General features: G+C 35.7%; 1 protein-coding gene across 1 annotated transcript in view; it reads left to right on the top strand.

The window, feature by feature from the left end:
- LOC136851583 (glutamate receptor ionotropic, delta-2-like) overlaps window positions 1–5,353 on the top strand; it is a 67,526-nt gene extending 62,173 nt beyond the window's left edge. The window contains exons 10-11 of the mRNA XM_067125867.1: window positions 4,786–4,947; window positions 5,231–5,353. Of these exons, the coding sequence (XP_066981968.1) occupies window positions 4,786–4,947; window positions 5,231–5,353 (285 nt within the window). The remainder of the gene's footprint in view (window positions 1–4,785; window positions 4,948–5,230) is intronic.
- The last annotated feature ends 11,624 nt before the right edge of the window (window positions 5,354–16,977 follow it).

Raw genomic sequence — 16,977 nt, 5'->3', positions numbered from 1 at the left:
AACCTTGGACATCGGATACAGTAGAGAACAAACAAAAGCAAAAGGTACAAGTAGACAAATTTCAGGGAGGGAATGAAAGTTCTAAATTAGACCGTGCTAAGTAATCAAGTCTAGATATAGAAGTGAACAAAGGATCAAGAAGAGATGAGAGAGACTATCTGGCCAAAAAAGCTGATGATGTTGACAAAATCTAAGTATTCATGGAATGGCATTGATGTTAGGGTAACCAACAGAAATTTGGGTGAAACGAAAAAGAAGAAAATGCCTCTAAAAAGGGATGGATTAATAACGATTCCAGAAAAAAAGTATATCTTAGTTTAACCAGACCACTGAGCTGGTTAACAGCTCTCCTAGGAAAAACAAAAAAGACAACGCTGGGTGGAACATTCTCTTGAGGTTACGAATAAGAGATTTGTACATGTGAATGAACTGAGACCTTTTTTAAGTGGAATCAACAATGAAAAAACTTGCGAGCAGAAAGCAATCAGTTGATGATCGAATTTCAGCAAAGTTGATTTTAGCTGAAACTAGAATGTTTTGCAGAATAGGGAATGAGGAAACAATGCCTGATGACTAGGGACGGAATGTCATAGCTAATGTACAAAAGAAAGGTGTTCTGTCTGAATGTGGCAACAATAGAGGTATTGCACTTACGCCGGTTGCAGTGAAAATATTCCGTATGTATATTCTCAGTAGACTGGAGAAAGAAACAGGTGGTAAAAAGCTTAAGAGATGAACAAGCTGGTTTTAGAAAAGGCAGGAGTCACTCAGGTCAAATATTTGTGTCAAGACATATCATGCAGCACTTACTGAATTTAAAAATCCCTTTCTGGTAGCTTCCGTTGATTACGAGGTTTTTTTACATCACTAGGCCATTCGCGTGAATTAGCTGAATGAAATTATCTATGAGCGAAGTCGATCAAAGATAATCCTGATGGGGTCTCATCCACTGAATTTGCGGTAAATAGTGTGGTGCTACAAAGGAATGTTATTTCACCTTTTCTGTTTGCCCTTCTCATATATTCCATAATAAAAACGTGATCGGAGACGGAAGAGAAAGTTTCGATTGGAGTAACGATAGAAACTTGACCGAATTAGAGCATGCACATGGTCCTGTTTTAATCTGTAAAGTACATGATATTTACAAAGCTTTCTTAATAGAATGCGTTGTATATCTGGAGAGATGGGACTAAAAAAAATCTAGATAAAACAGAAGTAATGTGGATAAAGTATGCACAAAGAGGAACGAAATAACATTTGATGGAGAAAGAAGCGAGGTTAAATCTTTCAGATATATGGGAACTATGATATCCTGATAGTACAGATTCTCTTGACTTGGATTTTGGTGAAACAATGCAATAAGGCCAATCAAACAATGGGCAAATTGATTAACATTTGGGAATAAAAGAGACTGAAACTGTGGTACGACCTGATTTGTTATACAGACGTGAATCACCGCATGACAATGAAACTACAGTGTATCTAAAAGATTTTGTCTATTCGAGAGTAAAGCTTCAGAGTCAGATGGCAGCATAGAGTTAGAAATGATACCAGACGGGAAATGACAGAGGTTTCATATGTAGATGGATGCCATAATGATGACCATGCTTGTAGATTGCGTTGGGAATGACTGATTATTCTAGTTTTACTCCACTTAACGACGTCACCGCCACTTTGTACTGCACGCGAGAACATGAAATATCTTGAAATATTAAACAGTGTGGCATGAATCTTTAAGCAGATGTCGTTACATAATTCAGAATGATGCTTATCGTTGATACGGAGAATTATAAAAAATATTCTGACATCATCCACCCAGAAGTGACAGTGTAATGGGTTTATCTCAAACACTGCAACCAAAGGGAGACATTAAAGTAGAAGAGAAATTAAAATTGAGGGTTAGAGTTTCTGGACTTAAATGGCTGCAAATGTGATGTCTTACAAAGAATGGGAGAAATCTCTCCGGGATATTTTTTTGAGAAGGTGAAGATTTCGGGTGTGGATATCTCAGGGAAGCCTTTTTTAAGCTAATCACTCTTTGGAATGTTTTAAGAAGATCCTAAATCCCAGGGTTTAGCAATGAGATGCTTGAAGGACAGGTAGCTACGAGGGAAAGTTTTATATGACAGGGATACCTAGTAATCTATATTCCAAAATATCTAGAACAATAATTTGGTGATATTTTGGTAATACCTCTAAAAAAAAGTTTTTTCTGAGCACGAAAAGAAAAATTACTACGTGGCATATCCCCTGGCGAGTCTCTCATTTGAAGATCAAAGAAGTGCAAGTTTTAGTGGTATCCATAGAAAGTAAATTAAAATAATTAGAAAAGACTATATATAAATCTGTAAGAATAATGGAATATGTGATTGTGCGGAAAAGTTTTAATATGAACCATTAATAAATTCTCTCTACGGCAATGAATGAATCATTTTGGCTGTTCTAGAGCTATGACATTCTGTAACTTGCAGAAGCCGTAATAGCATTCAAGCAAAGGACGAGGAGGAATTCATAAAATAAAGTTCTCAAGTAAAAATAACTACAATGAAGATTTTTAAAATCTACTAGCTACAGTGAATCAGGTTGTGGGAAAGGGTTTTAGTATTTTCATTTATCATTCAGATGCACTGTGCTTCCAATAATATGACCTCGAGTTTCGTAAACTGTTCAAGGAATATTAAAAAAAAGGAAAAAGACTGAAACGAAAATTCATCTGGAAAAGAATGATGAGAGAAAGCAAATTCGTGTTTGGTGTAGCAAGCAAATAAGTATCAGATACGAATTGTTGCAGACAACCTTTGGAACGCATCGAATAATTCCGGTATATGAACTGCTACTGAATCTGAAATTCAGTTACCAGTGAAAGTTCTACCAATTACTGCCACTGGTTGAGCACAACCACAGACCTGGCAGACCTATCAGTTGATCTATGGTGATTATCTGTGACCAAGAAATAAAACAGGGCTTTGAATCTACATTATAAATCACCAGTTTAGCATCAAGAGTGGATATGTAGCGTCTCTTCTGGGGGGCAATCATTCATTTTCATTTTGTTGATGGAGGGGGGACAAGTTAATTAACAAGTTAATTATTTTGTTAGAGACAGAATAACATACACAAAGGGCAATCAAATTTCAGCTTTCCAGTTTAAACATGTACTAAAAAAAAACTGCAAGAAAACACGTAATTCCAAAACATTTAATGTTCAATACTGCCTTTAGTCAATGAAGCGTTTCTCCTAAAACTAGCGAAAAATCATTGTGAAACTGAATGAGTAAGACGACAATTAGGAGTGAAACTCTGGTTACGCACCTTTAAAAGAAGCTCCTACAAATTGAAAACTAAATTAACTTCCTGGGTCAGATTGAAATTCACGAAAAAAAAGGCACCTCTTAACCATAATTCTTTGTTTTCGTCTACATTTGGTGGAGGAATGTTGACACCTATTGACATAAGCGTGTAAGGCTGCTCGCCTTTGAAGTGGTATGCCCCATTGTTATAAAACACATTGGACGCAAGATGGAGACAGGAGATTCCTCACTTAACCATTTTATAAGAGAGTTCATGTAAATGTACTGATCAGCTGCATAGTACTACCATACAATTTCTTTTAGATCGATGATAAAATCTGCTCGTGATACATGAGCTGAGGCTTATGTTTACAAAATCTCAAAAAGACCATTTCACCGAAAATCTAACTTTATTAGCTGTCACTCTTACCTTAATTCGTTTTAAGTTAAAAGTTTGTCGTTTGTTATATATGACTTTTGTGGATAATTTCATATTTACTATTTAATTTATCAAACCCCAGTAAAGCTTATAGATATACTTTTCGTATTCACATTCCGAAAGGTTTAATAAAGTACAGGACAGAGGAGTCAACTGCTTTGGATCCAGTGTTTTATGCGAATAAAGACTGTAGCATTAATTAGACGATTGTAGGAGAATAGAAACTGACTTTTGCAAAGATCTTATCACACTTAAAACTATAAGAAAATCTTAGCCATTATTGCTTTGATCCCTACAAAATGCTCTTACGAAAGTCTTTGAAGTTCTAAAAAAGGCAAAAAACATTAAGTGGGTTTGACCATCCCTCCCACACCCACCCAACACTTATTCCTTCATCTTCAGCTCATTTTCTCTACGGCTATCCAGGAAACTGATTCTATTCTGTCCCACTCAGATCCACGGTCCAGATGTGCTTTGAAAAGTTCGACATTATTAATCTTCTGATGTTATCTTTTATAAGGTTACAAAAACAATAGGAAAATGAGCTTTCCTCAATTTAAGAACTGCGAAAACTGATTTTTGCATTTATGAACGACCTTTGATTGAAAAATTTGTTTTCCAAGTCATTGGTGTCTAACAAATACTTGCTTTATATTACACGCCTCGTCATTAATTCATTTTACTCGAAAACAAGAACACTGGCATGTTGCGCCCTTGACCTATGGGCGACCCATTCGTCAGTTGACCACTGGGACTGCGCCATCGGTTGATGGCGTATAGATTCAACGATGGTTGTCACGTCACATTAACGTTCTCATCATTCATCGTCGCCTACTACGGCAGTCTCATATATATTGTTTAGGCTACACATTCAATCGACGTGAAATCACTTTTAGCAGAGAAAATGACTCATATACCGATCGTATCTGTCTTGATATAATGAAGACTTTTATTTCGAGAATGTTGAGACTTGCTAAACAGGACTGGAAAATTGTAATCTTTCATTATATCTACTTGTTATCGAAAACAAAATAGGGTTTTTCGTGTATCCAACAGGTGTACCCAGGCTACTTAGCGTGGTTCTTGAAGATGAACTGCCCCTTTACGAATGTCATCACAAATGCCCTCCAGAGCCTTGTAGAAGCTGGTCTGGTGGACCAGCTATATACGAAACACATGAGCAAGGTGCTTAGAAAAGATAAAAATCCTCAAGATAAGGTGAGTCCCAAAATATAACTTTTTCTTTTAAATCTAACAGTTTGTGAAATGTCGCAAAAATTGTGGCTCATCGAGATAGCATAAGATGTACGGCAAAAATCCTTAAAGGCAGCCATTATTAGTGACTGGCTGAATTACATCTTGGACGCGTAATAGCAACAACGATAATGAATGCTGCACTTCATTAGAATGTACAGTAGGAGACACTAATTTTGGATGTGGTTATTTGGACAGAGTGAGATGCATTATTTATTTCATCATCTTTCTTTTTTCTTGTCCTCAGATCTCCGAAGGCAAATCTCTTCAACTAGCACAGCTCCTGGGAGCTTTCATGCTCTTGGGACTTGGAGTAGGAGTAGCATCCATCGTCTTCGTTTTTGAATATAATTTAAAACGGTTAACATAAATCTGGTGGACGTTTCTTAACGAAAATATAACCACGAAAACAAAGTTTATTTCTGCAATGTCCATGCTAATTAAGTTGCTGCAATAAAAACAATAAAAACATTTTCCTTTAGTAAGTGACATAAGCCAGGTCCAAATATTCCATAGATATTACATGTTCCTGAAATTATATAAATGAGTATAGTTTAGCACTGTTTTATCGAGTTTTAGTAGGTGTACAGTGATGCGGATCACATCAGAACCCAAAGTATTTAGTGAGACAATGATACATACAATATGACCTAAGTCTTATTCAATAACCATCTGCAAGCAAGCTGTCTTGTGACACAAAGACCGCCTCTTAGAAGGAACAGTTAAAAGTCCCGGTGAGAAAGATCTGTAAGGACGGGATTGAGTGACATACTGGCTGGGTGTTGCTTTTAATTTTCTGTGTAACTTTGTCAGTCTTGAGTGTACTTTTATGTATGTGTGAAGTTTTGGTTTTCATTTTAGTGTATAAACGATTTTTTAGATAACTAGCAAATTCATATACTTTTTATTGGTCGTTATCTATTGTGCAGGACCCTGATGATGCATTCAGCTGAATGCGAAACGCATCGAAATAAAGTATAGTACGTCGCCATGTTTGTTCCTGCTCCCTGTATATTTCATATATATATCTGAAGTATACACTGAGCAGGTATTTTTATGTCAGCATTTATACAGGTGCACGAACTGGTTGAGCTGACTAATTACTGGTCTATGAAAATGTAGCTCTTCATGTGCGAGAAGCCCTGTCCATAGCAAGTGGTTTTTATGATGGTATTAACATTCCTCGCACTTAGAAACGGTGAGAGTCTGCTCGATTTTGGAGAGCTGAATTTCAGCTTTCCAAAGGAAGAAGACGAAAAGGAGGTGATGCATATTCAACTTTATTTCCAGCCAACGTTTCAAAGCATGGCTTTATCATCAGGGCTAAAATACAAAAATAACAACAATTAAAACCAATACATAGGACTCAGTAAAATTATTAATGTTAAAATATAGATATTAAAACTGAAACATGAAAGTTAAAACCAACCTAATGCCTCAAGAAAAGAAAATTTAGTGACCAAGAAGGGCACCGTCCCGGGAATACAGCTCGGGCAAGTATACTTATAGACCACCAAAGAATGCATAAGGTTGGGAAAAGCTTTATATCTAAAATGAGATCCAATTATTCCTGGATTCCTGAGAACGAACTTGGGCTTGAGACAGTAAAAGTATTTCTTTAAAATCTTCCTTAACGTAGTTAAAAATTTCTCAGCATTCGTAAAAGGCAAAGAAACATAAAAATCAACTTTAGGTACTGTAGGTGCAGGAATTTTTGTGAATTTTGATCATAATTTATGATAATAATTAATATAATTGTTTATTACCTCGATAAAATCTACACTGAAAACCTACATCGATAATTTCTTTCCGTAGTAAGAGAAGCCAAGTCCAAGCGTGCATAGTAGTGGCTTAACACAACGATTTTAGCCAGCAGAAACCACCACATATGGTTGAGGACATTAACTATATATAAAATATAAAAATGGATGTATGTGTGAGTGTATATGCCACAATAACTATGAAACGCACTGAGCAATTTCAACCAAACTTGGTATACATATGACTATCTAGAAATCAACACTGTGGGGGTAAGACATCGCTAGCACCAAAAAGGGCACCAATTTGGGGGAGGAAGGTTTCCCTGAAACGTGGCTGGTTCTCTCCGTGAAAACGGTGCTGGTTATGCCTGTAGACTTAGTAACATTAAGAATTTATCATACCTAATTTCAGTATACATATGACTTACTATCTGGAAAAGAATACTGTGGGGGTAAGATATCAATGGCACCAAAGGGGGTGGGGGGAAGGGAAGGGGATGACAAAGAGAGAGAGAGAGAGAGAGAGAGAGAGAGAGAGAGAGAGAGTAGAGGGGGTGTTAGGGAGGAGAAAGAGGAAAAAAGTGAGAGAGAGAGCGGAGGGGGTGTTAGGGTGGAGAAAGGAAAAAGTGAGAGAGAGAGAGAGAAAGTTTATCGGTTGTCATTCAGAGTTATGCTGGGCAGCACCGGGTTGGTAGCTAGTGTAAGTAAATAAATGCATTCACTTTTTGCATATGGTGTTAAAATGGTCCCACACACGATCCTATGTCATTTATTACACACCAACATTGTGCAGAGAGAACAACACATTAATCAATAAATCACCTTGGACACTCCAGTGGTTGGAATTAATTATCATGCAAATTGGCAAAAAACTTCACTGTCTACGGAAGATAAGTTTCTTTTCACGTTGTTTGGTACTGATTACCTGGAAGATAATGACTGAAAATTATAGATTAAAACTTTGCATTTGGAAATCTTTTCCAAAAGACAATTGGAGGGTAAATGTATTAGATGCAAATAGGGATTTAAGAAATGGCAACTACTGCACTTCGAGTAACTCAAAAGTGCTCACAGCTTACACAACACGTCAGTTCATACCTTTTGCTGATGTGATTATGCACAATAAGGAATAGTATTCCCATCATTTAGGAAAATAAAATTGCTGTTTATGGTTATCTAACAGAATGATATATATTCATTTCTACCTTTTATTAACGTGTATTTATTCAAGACAATAAATACCTATGCCCAACATTCCTACAAGAAGGGAAAGATTTTGTTTGATTCATGATTGCATTATTGTACAAACTGACCAAGTTTATAGATGTCGTATGTGTAACTTTATACACAATTTTACGTTAAGGAATTTAATGTCATTGCAAAGATAATGAGTTGTAATTTATGTTATGTTAAAAACATCCCTAAAACAATATAAAAATATGTATCACAAGTTGAAGTTCGCCGTATAGGAAAGTGTTTTGCTACTTTTTTCCATAATGCGATGAGGGAGTGGAAGGCTAATTCTTGCAGCAATTCGCTTAATAACAGGAAAGAAGTAAAAACGTGCAACAGAGTATGGACTAAATATTTCTTGTTAAAAAAACACGTCTATTCTCATATCGTATTAATGGATGAGTTTAAATTAGAACTGAGGGGTTGGTTCAGTTTTTTTATGAATTGGACAGTGAAGTTGACTTTCATTATAGTAACATATCATGAAAATACATTATTGGCCTAGGTGTATATCAAATTGTCTGTATCACATGGAAATATTGTTTTTTATTTTTATTGTATGATTTGGACTTATAACAGCCTATAATAGCACTGAAGGGTCTAACAGTGAAATGAATAAGCCTATACATAATTTATTCATATTCTGATCAGAGCATCTGAGATGCTTCCCAGATGAAATACAGCAACAAACTGTCACGAAATTGGTGCTAACCTGTCCAAGCATGCAATTACCTGTCAGTCGGTTGGAAGATATTTAGGTAATATCATCAAATCATCCGTTCTGGTGACTGGACTATCTCCGCCCACAAACTGTTGTCTACACGTAAGATTTAACGTAAGATTTAACGGCAGTCCTGATGAACTGACAGAGGAAATAACAGGTAAACTTGGGGGTGTTAGGAGAGGAGAGAGAGAGAGAGAGAGAGAGAGAGAGAGAGAGAGAGAGAGAGAGAGAGTTTGTCATTCAGAGTTTCTCCAAGCAGCACTGGGTCAGTCAGCTAGTATATATATATATATATATATATATATATATATATATATATATATATATATATATATATATATATATATATATATATATATAGTATACATATAAATAATATATATATATTTATATATAATATATATATATATATATATATATATATATATATATATATATATAATATGACAACATTTTTGTAGGGTCTAATGACCCGACTTCGGCGTCGAATATCACAGGAAGAAATAGATTTATAGAATTCCTTCTCACTAGTTGCCTAGATTTAGATCGAAGGAAATAAATTTGTTTTTATCAACTCCAGCAACTGGGGGAAGTATATCTTTCAAGTCAGTTTTTGTGCTTTATCTGTCTGTTTTTACTCCTTCCTTCGATCATTATCAACGTAGAAAAGCGCAAAGAAATGCGAACAGAAAAAGTGAAGCTTTCAGGGATAACGGAATATTATGGAAAATGAGAATAACTGTATTTAACGTTTGACTTAGACACGACACTTATATATGAACATTTTAAAGACTGGAGAAGAAGACTTCTGCAGTTATTGTGACACGCAGTCGATTTCTGCGTATTATTATTAATATATATATTATTGGTGTGATCGCAAACATGTACGAGCGTAATAAAACCTTAGCATGTATAGACTTATAAATCTGTGGTGCTTAACTACGTATGTATATATCTGTATTATGTACATACAGATTGAATTTATGTACTGATTAAGGTTATATATACTCTGTAAATACATACAGACATCAGCCCATAGATATTGTAGATTTGGCAACAGTTTTTCAGAAGGATGACGATGATGAAAAATTAAGTAACTCCCTTGGGAAGTATGCTAACATTTTCGGGATAAATTCGATCGATGAGAGAGAGAGAGAGAGAGAGAGAGAGAGAGAGAGAGAGAGAGAGAGAGAGGGGGGATGTCTTCTCAGATCGCATTTCTATTTCGTTCTCTATTGATCCAGACTCAATTACATCCGTGATCGATAAATCTCAAAGTATAAATAGAGCGATTCCAAAGCCGCAGGTTTAGCGCCATGGCCTTGAACAGTCGCATTTTTCTTTCGTTTATACTTTTTTTTATTACTTCGTGTTCATAGCTATCAAAACCAGGTTCATGTGTACTGAGTGCCTGTTTGTATACCAAATATTTCTTTGAGCCAATAGCCTTCAATCCACACGTACTGTGTATTCCCTGCTGTCATTAGTGTCAGGTGCGTGAATACACACGAACACCTAAAATTCTTACTTTTCCTCAGTCATAACATACTTAAATTTATGTCGTATTTCTGTAATCTCATATCAAGTGCGTGTTTTGCGTGTTGCTTTAGCTACTCAAATACAAGTCTTCTAAACAAATTGTTATGAACGAGAATAACAACACAAGCAAAGCAACTTAGATAGATGCACACACACACACACACACACACATATATATATATATATATATATATATATATATATATATATATATATATATATATATATATATATATATATATATACCTTCGGAATACCGGGACATCCCGGGTACTTAAATTTATAAATACTGTTGGATCTCATGAAGGTCGGCAGTTTGTGATTGAAAAATGTGCAAGTCTTAAGAGGATTGATAGGTTGTTGCAGGTGAGATACTGCAGTCACAGTGGATATAGTTTCAGAACGGGACAGAGAATTAGCAAACCTGAATTCTCTAACATGAGGAACAATGCTTCCATATGCAAGGTTGGCGGCACAAGCCACAGGAACTACCCCACCACCCTTCAGTCTTTATACATTAAACGGCTGGTTCAGTCTTTACACTCAACGTGTTTGCTGCTCCTCTATATCTAGCATGACTTAAGTCTTGGGTAGGATTGCTGTCTTGTCGTTCTTCCTCCGGGTCTATCTTTTAGCCTACTATAGACTAGAAAGTCTACCCCAAAGCCAAATCAAAGTCCTTCAAAAGAAGGCATCGTCCTTACCCCATACAAATGGAAAAAACCACCTTTAAAAGAAGACAAAATTCGCGTGGTTTATTGTTAAGTAACGTTAAGAATTTTATCTTAGTTTTTATAATTAAAAAATTGATGCTTATAGTAATTTTTTGTGATTTGTAATATTTTAATGAGTGTGTTAATTTTACAGATTCAAGATGCACTGAGCTAATATGTGCAACGTTTCTTGATTAAACCATGGCTTTATGATGCCTTTTACGGACCCGCTTTTTACTGATATAATACCTCATCAGGAACTATATATATATATATATATATATATATATATATATATATATATATATATATATATATATATATATATATATATATATACAGAGTATATACATATATAATATATATACATATATATAGAGTATATACATATACATAATATATATATACATATGTTTATATACAGTATATGTTTGCGTGTGTATCCATAAACTCAGCAGTACATAATATACGGTGCTATCGTCAATCACACGAAGATGATGAAGATAATGATAATAATATAATAGTACTATGGGCGGCTCCTCTAAACGGCAGCTGATAGCGGAATCCTCTGTATGCCACGACTAAGCATAAATAACACCAAAAAAAAAAAAAGGATATATCTAAGAGTGAGTAAAAGACATTTTTCATCTTCCACAAAGCCTTTTCAGCGTATGATTTATGATTTAGTATGCATGATGGGATGGACAACAGATACCAAAATGAGGGTAAATATAACATCAACATTCAGACAGACATTTTGGCGATGCATGAGAATATGAATTCTCGGGACCACTTGAATTTGTCACATGTTTGAGAGAAGAGTTTAGTTTAAAGACAACAAGGATTCTATTTCATATCTGAATTCATTCAAAGGGAACAAACTAGTAGTACTTTCAAGGATGAAATTCTATTTAATCACCGTTGTATTCATTTGATTTTGGACAACAGATTAAAAAGCAACAGTTCTAACTTGAATAAACCGGAACGTGGCAATATTCATTCAGGAGTAATTCATCTAATTTAACGAATTATTGAAACATTTGACTTTTGGCAAACGACTAGAATATGATTGTGTTTTCCATTTGAATAAACCAATTTTTGCATTAGATTTCTACGAACAAACTAATGTTCTTTCAAATATAAACGACTTAAGGCTAAGCAGTTCTGCATCTAGCAAATACCGCAATTTTCACCTGGCATTTAGAAATAATTGCAATATTTTGAAGTAAAATGCTATGACTGGCAATGTTCAGCGACTGAATTAGTCTAAGAATGTATTCAAGGACTGTAATGTCCGTTTTAAAATGTTATCTCCTGGCTTTTGGGCCTTTATGCATTCGATTTTATCACTTCATATCCCTTTGTTATCCTGGCGACCTAAAATGTGGAAATAACTTCTCTTTCTCGGTCTGTCTGTTTCACCTTGATTTCCTCTTTTCTGTTACAGGTGTTACAAGTTTATTTTCCGGAGGGCAACAGCTGAGAAAAGTTTGGAATTAAGATAGCACATATGCATAGATACTCACTCATATTTTTTCTTTAATACATATATTTAAGATTTATATATATATATATATATATATATATATATATTGATTCATTTATAGATAAATATATTTAGATATTTATGTTTATATATACATACATATAAAAGTGTATAGGCATACACACATATGTACGTATATATACATATGTGTATGAATACACGCAAACACACACACACACATATATATATATATTGTGTTGTCATTTTCCTTTGTGAAGGATGGCTCTAGAAGAAACAATTTTGTCAATTTACTGTAGGCCTCTGTCGGCTAAAGTAAGGATGAACTCTGCCAAAAGAACTTCCACAACGGTTTCTGATTCATATAAATAAATAGGCTGCAGGCTTCTTCAGCACGACATCGATCCCCTTCACAAGCTGCCACTCGCATCTGTCTTACCTTATAAGCATTCTCATACTTCCAAGAAATTAAAGTCCTTCTGTTTCAATATATCCTCTATTCACTTCAGCCAACTCTGTCTCTGAGATATGATCATTTTCATGTTCCTGGATGCATGTAGTGACAGGGAAAAGGCAGTGGTGTCAAAATTCCTTAACAGCAAAAAAATCATTTTTTCGTTCACTTCTGTGTGCTGTGAAATCTGTGACAAAGTGGAAATATAATACTCTTCGACAGTAATCCGTTCTACACATTATTGTTTAGTTGTCTCTTATTGTTCGTGTATAAAAAATAGAATTATCGATAAATGTTATACGAAGAAGAAGAAGAAGAAGAAGAAGAAGAAGAAGAAGAAGAAGAAGAAGAAGAAGAAGAAGAAGGGGAGAGAGAGAGAGAGAGAATAATCGACTTCCAAAGTCTCTTTTCAAATGGACTGTCATGACCAGGGAGAGAATTAATTTCAGGTTAATCATTAACCTGACGCCTTTCGATTTGCTCAGACTAAATAGGCTAACCAGTGACCTCGTTAAATAGATTCGTTTAGAATTCCGAGGCAGCGATTTTATATAACATGTAGCTTGATAATTTACCGCAAGTGTGTCGTGGATTAAACATGTTATAACTTATGCGCATTTGCTTCGAGGTATTTCAAGAGAATACGTAGGAGAATGAATAACATATGCCATTTGTTCGTTCCTTCTTCCACATGTCAGGATTCTATTCTGCGGCAAAAGTATATGGGATGTAATAATTTTGTATACTTCATGTTATGCTTACTCGTTTGTCTGCAATCGTGATTTTTATACTGACTTACTTAATTATATACTTTACCCGTCGGTACATTTACTCGCTTCCAAGTCAGTGTATCCTGATATGTCTAATTCTTTGCGTTTCTTCGCTATATTTTGGGATAATATTATCAGATTATGTGTATTCGCAAGTTCTTCGTGTTTAACATGTGAGGTTTTAACAAAACCGAGTGATGTATACCCGTTAACATATACCAAGTGAAGAGAGAGAGAGAGAGAGAGAGAGAGAGAGAGAGAGAGAGAGAGAGAGAGAGAGATTATAAATGTACGTTGAACGATGCACATGTTGGATAAAATGAAAATATGTTGACTTCTATAAACGTGCCAACAAGTAAGTGACCCCAAAAATGTCGACACAGCATCGCAAGTAATAACATGGAAATAGGTCCGATTCAAAGAAAGAAGGACCAAAAATAAGAAGAGGAAATTCATCAGAAGACGAAGAACAAGACGCAGGATAAGGAAGATAAAAGGTACTGTACAAAGAAAAGTTAGTAGAAGTATTTACCAACAGGAATCTCACGGGAGAACATGCACCAGACGTAGCAATTAAGTATTACCGTCAAAGTAGTAATAGAAGACATAGAACTACACGCAGAAATAAACAAGCAAAAAATGCGCCAAAGTTTCTTCGGCGCAATCGAGTTTTCTGTACAGCGTAAAAGCAAGGCCACCGAAAAGATTGAACTTTCGGTGGTCTCGGTATAATGCTGTATGAGCCGCGGCCCAGTGGTGGCATGTCCTATATCGTTGCCAGACGGCGATTATGGTTAACTTTAACCTTAAACAAAATAAAAACTGACATTAGAGGGCTGCAATTTGGTATGTTTGATGATTGGAGGGTGGATGATCAACATAACAATTTGTAGCTCTCTCTACCCTCAGTAGGTTTTAAGATCCGAGGGCGGACAGAAAAAGTCCGGACAGAAAAAAGTGCGGACGGACATACAAAGCCGGCACAATAGTTTCATTTTACAGACAACTAAAAATGTTTAATTACCAGCGGTCCTTAAAACGAAATAAAAGAAGTAAATATTAAGGTTTGTGACATACATGCGTTTGTGTCTCACCATGGATATGACATGAATTCAAGTACCCAGGAGTGATATGTATTCCACTTAACAGCTGAGCGTGTTCATTAAAACTGAAATCATGTGTTATTGATTCACATTATTCTTGGACCATGCTTCACCTAAACAGACAGCGACAAATCTCTGTTGCTTATTTCAGTGATAGAATTATGGGGCAATTAGACGGAACACGCAAATAAATTACTAAGGGACCTTTAGGGAAATATAGAAGCAGCCGAAACACCCACATGAAATGTTGTTAATCCTTATTTTTACGACGAATAGACAGAGACGGGCAAATTCAAGCATCATCACAATATTAACACATTTCTGAGCATTTCTAACTGACATGATGGTCAACTGGTACCTCAAAAAGAAGCCAGTTAATTGGCTAAGAAATCAGACTGAGATAAACGCATTACGTTCCTGGGAATAAATGATGTCATGATAATCGAAGAAGGTGACTCGAACTGTTGGTTTTCTCAAACCTACGGCAAAAATTGAAGGGCGCGGTCGTGTCATTTGATCAAGAAGAATCTGTGTTAACATCCAAGATGGTATCTACAGAACGAGCAGTACATTAACTTGGCCACTGAAGATTATCTTAAAGTTCATAATTTTTTTAAGAGGAGCTTTTTTACTCTGAATGAAATCTCCTTTTTCCACCTATTTTGTAACAAAACATAAAACCCTAGTGCCAAAATTATAAAAACAAAATATAAGTACAGTCTTCTCCTCCAAGGGATTTGTAACCTCATTAAATGCTGTTGCACACGTGACCTCTGTTATTTGCAACAAAATATCTGTAATTTCCTATATCTCTTCTTATCCTCAAGGCTAAAACTTTGAAGGAAAAGGTACCAGTCACTGCTGTGGTGTTCCATTAAATGTTTAATACCATAACATCATGGCTATCATCAGGGCAACACTAGTTCTACAGTGAAATACATTCAAATTCCATTAGTAATTTCTTGCATTTTTCTTGAATTGCTGTCTTTAATCTATCATTTTATTTTACTTTACTGACCTTCATATATGAGTGTCGTTTCGTTGCAGAAGTAGTGTAACCCTGCTGACAGGTGTGAGGTAATGGCTGAAATAGCTGTCAGTACAAGATAATATATGGAGTAACTCAGAAATGAGCTGCACTTTTCCTTCACAGTATAGCACTAGGGATAAGAGGAGATAAAAGAAATTATACACGTGTTGTCTGAATAAGAGAGGTCACATGGGCAACATGGGAAAATGATAACATTCTTGTTGTCATGCGGTGTCAAAGGTACCAAATGGCCAATGGAATGAGGTTTGCAGCCTCATATCAGTTCTCATAGCAAAACTGAGAAAAGATAAGCAGCTTACTTTTAACAAGAACTATCTCCTGTTAAGAGAAGAAGCTACACACATACACACACACACACACACACATATATATTACTAAACTCTGACATGTTTGTTTATTTGTTTGTTTGTTTGCACACCAGAAGGTAAACAGGGCTGGTGCTGCTTGTAGACTTTTGACTATTATTAGTAGAGTTAATTTAGCTGTGATATGGGTATGGTATGGTACAGATATGTGTATGGTATGGATATGGGTATGGGGAATGGTCTGGTATGGATATAGGTATGGTTATGGGTATGGGTATGGAGTATGGTGTTGGTATGGGTATGTATATGATGTGGGTATGGGTATGGGTATGGGTATGGGTATGGGTATGGAAATAGGTATGGGAAACAGGTATGGGTAAGGGTATAGGTATGGGTATTGGTATGGAAATGGATATAGGTATGGGTATGGTACAGATATGGGTATGGGTATGGAAATGGATAAGGGTATAGGTATGGTATGGTATGGTATGGATATAGAATGGTATGGATATGTGCATCGGTATCAGTATGGGTATGGTATGGCATGGTATGGATATGAGTATGGGTATGGACAGATATGAGTATGAGTATGGTACAGATGTGGGTATGGGTATGGAATGGATATGGTATGGGTATAGGTATGGATATGGGTATGGTACGAATATGGGTATGGGTATGGAATGATATGGATATGGGTATGGGTATAGGTATGATATGGGTATGGTACGAATATGGTATGAGTATGGGTACAGGTATGTATGGTACAGATATGGGTATGGGTATGGAATGGATATAGGTATGGGTATGGAATGGATATGGGTATGGTGTGGTATGGATG

The sequence above is a fragment of the Macrobrachium rosenbergii genome, chromosome 3 (genome assembly GCF_040412425.1).
Source record: "Macrobrachium rosenbergii isolate ZJJX-2024 chromosome 3, ASM4041242v1, whole genome shotgun sequence".
Taxonomy (NCBI): domain Eukaryota; kingdom Metazoa; phylum Arthropoda; class Malacostraca; order Decapoda; family Palaemonidae; genus Macrobrachium; species Macrobrachium rosenbergii.
This window is presented reverse-complemented; position numbering and strand designations above follow the sequence as displayed.